Below are 12,394 nucleotides of genomic sequence, written 5' to 3' on the forward strand. Positions count from 1 at the left end.
CACCCTGGCCATTCTCTTTGCTCTCCTCAGCTTACTGCGAGAATATACGGGCAGTTTTCCAGCGCCAACAACCATACTCAAGAACAGCTTCTTTCCCACTGCTATCAGCCTCCTTAACCAATCCATTCTCTCACAGCCCAGTCCCAGAGGTAAAAAATGTTAACTCTACCCTATTCGGTTATTCCATTATTTTACGTTAATATGTTTGCCACTATTTTCAATTTTGCTATCTAGCATTCATTGTAGGGGCATTCATCCCCCCCCCCCCCCCCCCCTCAGCAACTTAACACATCTTTGACTTCTAAAGTTTCTTATATTTCATTACAGGTCATTTATCTGAAACATTAATTGTGTTTTTCTCCACGTAAATGTTGCCCAACCTGCAGAGAATTTATAATCTTTTTTTGTTTTTCCAGGTATCTGTAAACACTCACATATCTGGTTAGGGTAACAGATTCTCAGCATTTATGAACACGAAGAGGTTTTAATCTGAAACCTATTCTCAGAGCCTCATGCCTGAAGTGGAAGCTTTGTACATAGATAATCATGTTTCTATAGTTTTAGGATATGCAGAGGCTTGAGATGAATTCCCTACACTCACGGCCCAAGCGTCAAGGTGGCAATGATCTTGGGTGTTGGAGTTCATGCCCACAACAGCGAGGAGGCAAAGAGTTACTGAAGATTGGACAAATTCACAGCTAGAGTTCTATTGATCTGGGACCATGGAGCAGGGAGTGGAAGCCCAAGTCTCTAAATATGGAGCTGCAATGAGCTTCACAGGTAAGTGAATGCCGAAAACACACATTCCTCAGTGCTAGGTGGTCACGTCTGATTGTATTGCATGCAGTGGGTACAGGTTGTTTCATAGCAAACCTATCCCGTAATAAAAGCTTCACATAGACCAGAGGGATAGTGAAGTAGACAGCACTCACTATTTTATTTCCCTGCACACCAGATGGGGGTGAGGTTATGCAGGTGAAGGCCAATCAGCAGTTAGAAAGCAGCAAAATGTCCCCAGATTATTCCTCTTGTCAGCTTGGTGGATTCACATATTCACCACACCTGTCTGAACTTGGACGGGTTCTGCGTTGGTTTGTGTTTCCATATAAACAACAGACAATTAAGCAAGTTATCAATGTTTATAATTTCCCAATGTGCATTAATTACAAAAACGTTCCTGTGATATGGAACTGTTTTGGCAAGAGAAGACATTTTAATACCTGGCATATCTTTTCAAAGCAAGTGCTAACAATAATCTTTGTAAAGTTTGTGGCAGTTTGATGCAATCCACAAGCCAGGGATTCCTCAGGAAATTCCCCCTCATTGTCCCAAAGTACAAGGTTTGCACCTTTGTGATGGGACACAATTGATCAAATTTGCCATTGGCAAAAGAAAATGAAAAAAACTACTTCTTACATAGAATTTTAAAACTGTGGGATTGATTGTTGGATGTGATATTGGGAGTAATCATCATTCTTATTCATATTATACAGCCTAAAAGGTGTAAAAAGATGCCAATGAATACCTGTCGCCTCATTATAATAGACATTAATTCTCTCCAGCTGGAGATCACTATCTCCGTGGTAGGTTCCAGTAGGGTCGATGCCGTGCTCGTCACTGATAACTTCCCAGAACTAAAAAAAGTATAAAGTCAACATTAACAAATATAAATAACTAATACACGTTTAAGAGGACTAGATCAAGTATGCATGGGCACCATCATTAATTAATTGGAGACACTGTACTTTCATTTCAGACCCCTGAGCAATTTTACTCTTTTTTGGTACATTCTTAACAGAGCCCACTTGAACGAATGAAACAATCTGAGTATTCTTCAACTTTCTAAGACCAACTAATGCAGCATATGCTAAATATGGTGGAGATATAGTTTGGTCAGTTTACCACTAAGTATTGCCCATTCCAGCCAGAATATCTGATTGGGGGATTGAGACCAGATGCTGGACTCGTTAAGGAAATAGCTTTAAAAAAATAAACATGGAATTGGGAAAGAAAAAGATCAAAAAGCTTTCTTCATTAAACACTCAGCAAGTAACAATGTACAACAATGTTCTCACCTTTGCAATAACAGGCAAGAGCAACTAAAAAGTCACTTTCTCTCAAAGGGTAAATGATAAAATTCCACTTGAATGAGCGGGTCAGAGTACACTCTATGTGGATCGGTCCGTGATGAAGCATGGATTCAGTGGGCCGAACGGCCCGTTTCCATGCTGCGTGATTCTATGACACATCTCTTCTCATTTACTCTCCAGCAGTCTGCCCACCTTATGGGCCATCTGTTTCCCACCTCAGTACAACTGAGGGCCAAAGAACCAAATGTAATGGAACTGGGGAAGGTCATGAGCTGTTGACCAGTCATTACAACACATGGACATAACCAGTCATTACAACACATGGATATGGTTGTGGGAGCTCTGAGGGCAACATCCTGTATACAGTTACCTTAAGTTGCTTTAGCAATCGCCTTTCAGCCTTCAGTCAAAATGATGATTGGCTGATGACACTCTGCAGGAATTGTTATTTATGAAGAGGTTAATTTATTTCAAAAGATGTCCAGTGAGAATACATACACAAATATTGCAATGCAGAGTTGAACTCTAATTACTGGACACCACTGGGTTGTTTCAGCTATTCAGCAAAGGTTATGTTCTGAGGTAAATTGTAAATGTCCAGTTCAAAAAGTTGCACTACAACTGTTTATATGTATATCTATGTTACAAGTTTAATGTTTGATGAAATGTTGGAACCTGTACCGAGCTGTACTGAAAACAAATTCCACCAGCCTGGCTGTGTGGTCATTAAAATACAATACAATACAAAATACAATACAATGTTTGCCCGATGCAACAAAACATGGTCAATGGAAAAGATTAAGACACCAATCATGACGAGTCAAGTAATGAAAGATTTAAACTGCTGACCCTCTCGGCAACTTTACACTAACTTGCTTCTCTCTTTCCCAGTTCTGAAGAAAGTTCTTCGGCCTGAAACAGAAAATTGTTTCTGTTCCCACAGGTGCTGCCTTCAGCTACAGAGTGCTTTTAGCATTTTCTGTTTTGATTTTACTTCCTTCCAAGTCAAGAGATCCTAGGTTTCCATGTTCACATAGGGTTCAAAACCGTTGAATATTATCGTACACATTAACTCCATAACATTATCTTCAACTTTTGAACTATAATTCTAGTTAGTGAACAACTAAGAGAGCAGGACTCCCAGTCCAGACCCAAATACATTCCAACACTCATTACACTGTCTTCGCTAGCAAGGCCAGCATTTACTGTCTGTCCTGCAGCTTGGTATTGTGACAGTGCAATAGCTGCTTAGAGTCAACTGTGTTCTGAGTCGTGTGTGGGGCAGCTTTTACTCTCTAAATCTAACTGAATCAGTTCGGTTTTTAATGTAATCTCAAAGTTCCATAATTTAATGGGTACAGGCTTTATAATTAGATTCTTAACTGAAATGTTTCTTAACTGAGGGTGCTCCATTTTGCACGTCTACATTGGGGCAACTCAAACATGCTCATGGAGGAATCAATATAAATCACTTCTATTTCCTCATAACATTTCCCATATTGGCCACACACTCACAGGAATACTTCTGTAAACTGACTTTTATTTCACATTCTTTATTGAACATGCTGATTAAATCCGGAGTTCCTTTTGCTACCCTCACAGTAGTGTCATGTTGCCTTACGGCAACCTCAAACTGGAAGAGTAGTACCATTGCTTCTTCATGGTTGCATCTTACCCAGTTTTTCAGCGCTCTTTATCTTACGTTTGAAAGCTGACAAACATTGTGAATATTCTTACATCCCAGCTATTCTTACAACCATTTGCTAGATCAAATAGGTTCTCCATTTTCCACTGAATTAAAACTGAAACAAAAGATTGGAACACACTGTCCCCTTATAGAAAATGTAATTCTCCAGCCTCCATAGTTGGCCACTGACGGATCATCATACGCCCCCCACCTTGTGGCATTGTCGCGTGTGTGTTCGCAGTGTAAGTCCAGAAGCCCAATGCATCACCTGAGCTCGGGATAAAAATCATTCTCATTTCAGAAGCCGAGCAGAATTGCCATTGCGTAGGGGTAGGCCACTGGCTGTGAACAACTGGTTACTCTGTGCAAAAATATTCACTGGCCACTTCAAACTCCAGCCTTGAAATTTGTTCTAAAACAGATTGAAGTAATTGATTCCTTCTGACATAAAGGAATGCACCAAGTCTCTGTCGGAGCCCTGAATTTCCCACTCAGCCAGGAAGCCAAATCCAGGCACTGGACTACATTGGGATCTACATACTGATGAAGAATATAATGCAACCTGAATTATTACATCAAACCACAGCTCCAGCTGTGTGATACACAATGAGGTAAGATTGAAGACATGCAACATGATGGATTCCATCAGTGGCTCATTCTCCACTGCAAACACAGCTATTTCACCAAGCAGACTTCTGCACCACAGTCAGCTTCACACACATGGACTGCTGTTGAAGATGCTGCAAAGATCATTGCTTACTGAAAATAAGCAATTCAAGTTTGCAGCATGGTGAGTGATATTATCAGATACATTCATTGCCAGCACGTCGTGCTGTGTCTACGCAGCACGTGGCAGAGGCAGCCAAACACCCACTCAGTGAGGTGGAGAGTTCCATCTGATCACATTCTCTGTCATGTGGAGCTGTTTATTAGTGCGGGGCTCTCACACCTTTCACCTCACAATATTGGATCTTTAAAAATTAAGATGACTGAATTTTTGTTAGACAAAAATATAAAAAGATACAAAACAAAGTTTGGTACAATTTAACCATCATTTTAATACACATTCTACTTGAATGGAAAGTGTCAGAAATGCTTTGTAGGTCAGGTAGCATCTGCAAAAGAAAAAGTTTCAGGTCAAAGACACTTTGTTAGAACCAAGGAAGTAAGAAAATCAATTGGTTTAAAGTTGCAGAATGGATGTCGAGAGGGATGTTCAAGACAGAGAATAAGCCACTATTAATGAGCCGTTGTATTAATAGATTCATGAAGTCCGTGAGAGGGCATGAGAACAAGGGGGCCTGTGAAATTTGTAATTGTGAGAGCTGGCAGCTACAGGAGGGTTCCACAAATCACCAGCAGACCAGGCAGTGTGTATGGGCAGGAAAAATAAAGTTCATATTACATGATAACCTTACAGTAGAATTGATCAGTCCTGGTAGCAAAAGCACGTTATCTGAAATTGTTGAATTAGATATTAAGCCCAAAAAGCTGCAACCCATTCAGATTTTCCCCAAACTTGCATTGGGCCTCTCTGGAATCGTGCAGAGGCCAGACTGATCGGTCAGAGAGCGAATGAAACAGAGATTAAACAGAAATGCAATGCACAAGAACTTGTCATCTTTGTTCTAACTTGACGCTCTCCAGGGTATGTGATATAATCAGTGGATCCCATCTTCCCGGAGGTGAGCCATTCACAAAGATACTGTACTTTCCATGACATTAGCTTTGTCTGTTCCAACAGCAGCTTGTGTCAGCTCAGTCACTTGTGCAAGTGTGATGCCTCCCCGATGGTTGAGCAGAAAATCACAAGAAAGTCTCACATCAAATCACAAAGAGAAACCACAATTTTAATCTCATAGTTAACAGATAAACCAAAAGATTTGAATACATACAAAATTAAAATAAAAGATAGTATATTAAAGCACACAAATCAAAACATTTAAAAAGCCAATGTAGCTTGAAACATGTAAGGCAAACCAAATTTGTAACTTTAGAATTACGTCAGATAATTGTGTCGTTATTAAATTGTGACGTTATTAAAAGATCAATTAGACCACATCAGAAAGCACAGCAACTGCAGCATATTTTGCAATAATACAAGTTCATAAATGCTTTAGTCAATTTGAACGTGTTCTTTAGTTGCAGCAGACTAGATAACCTACTGCCAGCAGAGGAGCACTGCACCGCTGACAGTAACTCTGGCATTCCCATATTAAACTAAGCATCCACAGAAATGTTAAAGTTGCTGCCATTTCTTCATGCAACTGCACAGTGAACCCTGAGAGTTTCATATCAGTTAATGAGAAATGCTGCCCTCAGAGTAATGCTAAATATAAATGTGCGTTTGCTCAGGTCACACATAGCACCAAGCCACCTTTAACTTCTTAAACATTCAACCCATTCTCAGCCTACACGTAACCCCCATCGGTACCACCTACATATTCTATCACTCTCTTACTCAGATTATTCTGCAAAAACTGGCCTCCTTCCATCATTCCTCAGATCTCAATGTCCAATTGGAGAGAGGCAAAACAGATAGCGATGGCTATAATCTCCAGTTCCCCCAAACCCATCAATTCCTTTACAGTTGGTCTTCTTGGGGTCTAATTTAAACACTCAATCGCTGTTGGTACATTGTCACATTTACCCAGATGGTGAAAATCTTTGTTTTGTGTGCTATCCAGACAGTCAAGTCAAGTCAAGTCACATTTATTTATATTAAAACAACTCTCGTTGGCCAAAGTGCTTTACATTTGTTATAAGAATAGTATAAACAAACAAACTACATACATATATACATATAGCCCTCGCTCAGTGGACGTCAGGAAAGGCTTGGGAGTATAGATAAGATTTTAGTCTTGACTTAAAGGAGTCGATGGAGGGGGCAGTTCTGATGGGAAGGGGGATGCTGTTCCACAGTCTAGGAGCTGCAACCGCAAAGGCGCGGCCGCCCCTAAGCTTATGCCTAGACCGCGGGATATTCAGCAGCCCCAAGTCGGCCGATCTGAGGGACCTGGAGGTGGAGTGGTGGGTGAGAAGACTTTTAATGTAAGGAGGGGGCAAGCCCATTGAGGGCTTTGTAGATCATTCCATCCAAAAGTGTAATCGTACCATACCATACACAAATACAAAGGGTAGTGCAAAAAGGGAGAGGAAACAGAATAGCTTCTGTTCACTAAAGTAACTTGGCTCCTCAAACTTCTCATCTACTAACACTCCATCCACAAATTTCTTAAATGTGTGATCAGGTTGCAGCCACCTTTGGCTATATCTTTTTCCTATTGTATTAAATGCAGCGTTCCTGTCCCTTTTAAAGTGTTTTCACTATTATAAAGGCAATACAGTAACATTCCTATCATCTGCTATTTGATTATTCACAAATCCTGACGGTTTTGGCGTTCACTCACTAGGTGAAGCATCTCAGGCTGCGTGTTAACTCACTGGGTCTGTTTTCACGCTCTTTTACCCTCCTCCCCATGGCCCCGATTCTCACTCTCTCAGACCGCAATCCGAAACATCACCAATCTATTCCCTGCTGCCTGACCTTCTGAGTTACTCCAGTACATTGTGTTCAGCTAAACAAATAGTGGTGTTGTTGATGATGACCATAGTCTTAGGCGACAGAAAGATACTGCTCAAATGGTAAAATGGACAAAAAATGCAATGGAGGCTGGTGTGGAAAATTAAGAGGGACAAGAACAGGGTATTCAAGAAGGAACTGCAGATGCTGGAAGATCGAAGGTACACAAAAATGCTGGAGAAACTCAGCGGGTGCAGCAGCATCTATGGAGCGAAGGAAATAGGCGACGTTTCGGGCCGAAACGCTTCTTCAGACTGATGGGGGGGTGGGGGGGAGAAGGAAGGGAAAAGGGAGGAGGAGGAGCCCGAGGGCGGGGGGATGGGAGGAGACAGCTCGAGGGTTAAGGAAGGGGAGGAGACAGCAAGGGCTAGCAAAACTGGGAGAATTCAACGTCCATGCCATCCGGACGCAAGCAACCCAGGCGGAATATGAGGTGCTGTTCCTCCAATTTCCGGTGTTGCTCACTCTGGCAATGGAGGAGACCCAGGACAGAGAGGTCGGATTGGGAATGGGAGGGGGAGTTGAAGTGCTGAGCCACCGGGAGTTCAGGTAGGTTATTGCGGACTGAGCGGAGGTGTTCGGCGAAATGATCGCCCAACCTCCGCTTAGTTTCCCCGATGTAAATCAGCTGATATCTAGAGCAGCGGATGCAGTAGATGAGGTTGGAGGAGATACAGGTGAACCTTTGTCGCACCTGGAACGACTGCTTGGGTCCTTGAATGGAGTCGAGGGGGGAGGTGAAGGGACAGGTGTTGCATTTCTTGCGGTTGCAACGGAAAGTGCCCGGGGAGGGGGTGGTACGGGAGGGAAGGGAAGAATTGACAAGGGAGTTGCGGAGGGGGCGGTCTTTGCGGAAGGTAGACATAGGGGGAGATGGGAAGATGTTGCGAGTGGTGGGGTCACGTTGGAGGTGGCGGAAATGGCGGAGGATTATTTGTTGTATTTGCCGGCTGGTGGGGTGAAAGGTGAGGACTAGGGGGACTCTGCCCTTGTTGCGAGTGCGGGGATGGGGAGAGAGAGCAGTGTTGCGGGGTATGGATGAGACCCTGGTGCGAGCCTCATCTATGGTGGCGGAGGGGAATCCCCGTTCCCTGAAGAACGAGGACATTTCCGATGCCCTGGTGTTGAACGTCTCATCCTGGGAGCAGATGCGGCGTAGGCGGAGGAATTGGGAGTAGGGGATGGAGTCTTTACAGGGGGCAGGGTGGGAAGACGTGTAGTCCAGATAGCCATGTGAGTCAGTTGGTTGTAGTGTATGTCGGTCAGAAGTCTGTCCCCTGCGATGGAGAGGTCAAGGAATGGTAGGGAAGTGTCGGAAATGGACTGAACATTGGGATTTCCAGCATCTACAATTTTTTTCTTTGCAATTATTGATAGGTTTCCCCACCCCCAATCCCACCTGAACAGAGGAGCAGAAGAAGCAAGGTGACAATGGCAGAATGACAATGAACAGCAGAATATTGTATCGCACACTTGACCTCATGAGGCGCCAGCTCAGATCTTGGCAGCACAGGGAAAGTGCCAATTAGAAAGGGGAATGGCACACAGGAACCACCTACATCGTCTGGCAGGGGTCAGCAGCCATTTTGGACCAGTGACTCGCTGGAGGGGCAATCCTCAGAGCACAAGTATCCAAAGGTCAGAGGAATATGACAGGTCATTGATTAGAAGGTTGCTGTGAATGTAGTGGGTGACACAAAATAATCAACAGAAACAGTCCATTGGCAGGCAGGACAGGCTGGATTAGATGGAGGTGACGTTGTAGTGCTGCATGTAATCTGGAAGCAGTTACAGTCACAATCTTCTCCACACGTATCATTTCCCATCACGTGGGACGTGATAATCCCAGCCTGGGAAAAAGATTGTGTAAACTCAACGTACTGCCTGAACCATGTCATCAATACAATGAAATGTGATTGAATCTCCATGCATCATTGTGGCATATTGAGGGTCATTGTTACATCTCCACTATTTAAATAAATAAACAAGATTCCAAACCAATCACCTCTCCGTTTGATTCACATTCCCAACATTTCTTCAATCATGTTATTGGGTATCTGGGACATATGACAATAAAACACTCATGACATGGCTAATTGCACTCATGGAATATTTGTACAAAATGGCATTCAGAAATTAAAAATTATAACCGTCATAAATATTCAAAGGAAGAAAATGCTTTTTTATTACTGAATCCCTCATCCATGTTTATAATCCCAAAACTTGTGACCACTTTCCTTTGTTCCTCACGACAAAATTATGCACTCATCCAAAATTCTCCAGCTTATCAGGTGGAATGGCCTAATTCTACTCCTATCACTTATGAACTTATGCATTTTACTGGCCGACGTACGTACTTTTTTTCATCGTGGTGCTCCTTAAACCCCAACGGGGTGGGCATCATTCTGGATTTGATACAAAAACCTCCAGTGCATTCACCAGATGAAGGGGAGATGGTGATGCGGTTCTGGGAACGTGAATGTCATAAGGACATAAGTGATAGCAGTATTACACCATTCGGCCCATTGTCTACTCCACCATTCAATCATGGGTGATCTATCTCTCCCTCCTAACCCCATTCTTCTGCCTTCTCCCCATAACCCCACACCCGTACTAATCAAGAATCTATTTATCTCTGCCTTAAATATATCCATTGACTTGAACTCCACCGCCTTCTGTGGCATAGAATTCCACAGATTCACCATCCTTCGGCTAAAGAAATCCCTCATCTCCTTCCTAAGGGAACGTCCTTTAATTCTGAGGCTGTGGCCTCTAGTCCTAGATTCTCCCGCTGGTGGAAGCATCCTCTCCACATCCACTCTATCCAGGCCATTCACTATTCGTTAGTTTTATTGAGGTCCCCCCTCAACCTTCTAAACTCCAGCAAGTGCAGGGCCAGTGCCGACAAACGGCCATCATATGTTAGCCAACTCATACCTGGGATAATTCTTGTAAACCTCCTCTGTACCCTCCCCAGAGCCAGCACATCTTTCCTCAGGTATAGTGCTCAAAATTGCTCACAATATTCAAAATGCAGCCTGGCCAGTGCCTTATAGAGCTTCAGCATTACATCACTGTTTTTGTATTCTAGCCCTCTTGAATTAAATGCTAGCATTGTGTTTGCCTTCCTTACTACCGATTCAACGTGCAAATTAACTTTTGGCGAATTCTGCACCAGCACTCCCAAGTCCCTTTGCACCTCCAATTTCTGGATTCTCACCCCATTTAGAAAATAGTCTACGCCTTTATTCCTGCCAAAATGCATGGCTCCACATTTTGCCATGCCATATTCCATCTGCCACTTCTCTGCCCACTCTCCCAATCTGCGAAAGTCTTTCTGCAGAGTCCCTGCTTTCTCCACACTACCTGCCCCTCCACCTATCTTCATATCATCCGCAAACTTGACCACAAAGGCTCCAATCCCCTCATCCAAATATGGGGTATGTGTCTGTGCCTGAGGTTGGATTGGCTGGACAGGGGCAGGGAAACGTGATGAGATAGCACCGAGTCAACACAAGTGCACATCAAGACCTACAACGCTCTGATTATGTCCGACGGCTAACTTTCGCAGAGGTTTAGTGACAAAGTTTGATATGCTCATACACCTGTAAAACGCTTTCAAAACCTTGGGCTTCTTTATAAATGCAACCTACTACTTAGCGTGATGGGACCGGGATAGGTTGTTGATGACAGAGGTGCCTAAGCACGATAACCGGTAGGTTTTTCCCACGGTAGTTAAATACTATTTGAAGTGTAAACGATGCCCCACTGTAAGGAGTGGGACAATGGTCCCAGTGACTAATGCATATCTTTCATTCATTGTTCGCTATCTCTCTACATCATCGTCTATATCTCTCGTATCCCTTTCCCGTGACTTTCAGTCTGAAGGGTCTCGACCCGAAACGATGTTATATGCGATATGCTGCCTGTCCTGCTGAGTTCCTCCAGCTTTTTGTGTTTATCTTCGGTCCCAGTGAATGCCGCGAGTTGTCAGCCGCCTGTTGCTGGCCCCAGAGGGGACCCTCAGCCGGCGGGGACGGGGACGCCGCCTTAACCCCCCCACCGCCGCCAAGACAACCCCATCCCGGGATTGGGGCCGTGCCTAAGCACTCGCCGCCTTTTCAAATGCCTAGCGGCGTCGGAGGCGAGAACAGGCTGGGGCCCCGCGCCTAACGGTCTGGGGGCCGGCGCGGGCCCGCCTCACACCGGGGTGTCCCGCCCATTATCTCCTCCCTCCCCCCTCCACCATGTGCTGTAGTGCTGCTAAGGCTGAGGCGGCCTGGGCTACACACCTTGGCCCCGATCTGGTTGCCGCACTGGCCGGCCTGCAGGTGCACGATCTCCCGCATGGCGAGGCAAGTGGAGCGGGCAGCGAGCGGTCGCGCAATGAGCGCCCAACGCCCGCCGTGCCGGTTATATCATCCCGCGTCACCGCCGCCACATCGCTATTGGCCCGCCGCGCTGCCACTCATCCACAGCGCCTCGCCATTGGTCGGTGCGCCGGCACTGGGCGTTGCTTGCGTTTGAGTGGGCGTTGCCTAGCGACGGGCATGCGCAGCCGCGTCACACTGCGCCCTGTGACGTCACACAGCGCCCGGCAACCGCCGCGCCTTCAAACAATGCGCGCGCCCTGGGCACTGGGTCCTCTCACAGGCACAGCATGGCTCTGTCCACCACAAACACCACCTCCATCACCGTCTATGTCTCTCCTGGCCCTCTCGGTCTGAAGAAGGGTCTCGACCATAACGTCACCCATTCCTTCTCTCCAGAGATGCTGCCTGTCCCGCTGAGTTACTCCAGCACTTTGCCTTTTTGTGTATGAACACACACCTGCAGTTCTTTGTTTCTCTATGAAACATAGAACTGAAATGTAATGTGCATCGCGATCAGAGTGAAATAACGAGCCATCTTTTTGCTCATGGATTGACATCAATTTAGGTATTTTTTAGCAAAACAGCATTATATCAACCATCTGGTCTTCCTGGTGTTTATCCAAATTGCACCAAGTATGACATTACAGCTGGCAAACTTAGC

General features: G+C 44.7%; 1 protein-coding gene across 1 annotated transcript in view; it reads right to left on the reverse strand.

Moving 5' to 3' along the window:
• Positions 1–11,919, reverse strand: part of LOC116991080 (tubulin beta chain-like) — a 32,731-nt gene extending 20,812 nt beyond the window's left edge. Inside the window, exons 1-2 of the mRNA XM_033049424.1 lie at positions 11,653–11,919; positions 1,526–1,634 (exon numbers count right to left, since the gene is read on the reverse strand). Coding sequence (XP_032905315.1) covers positions 1,526–1,634; positions 11,653–11,709 — 166 coding nt within the window. The 5' untranslated portion in view covers positions 11,710–11,919. The remainder of the gene's footprint in view (positions 1–1,525; positions 1,635–11,652) is intronic.
• Between the last annotated feature and the right edge of the window lie 475 nt (positions 11,920–12,394).

This window comes from Amblyraja radiata, chromosome 32 (assembly GCF_010909765.2).
Source record: "Amblyraja radiata isolate CabotCenter1 chromosome 32, sAmbRad1.1.pri, whole genome shotgun sequence".
In the NCBI taxonomy this organism is placed as follows: Eukaryota; Metazoa; Chordata; class Chondrichthyes; order Rajiformes; family Rajidae; genus Amblyraja; species Amblyraja radiata.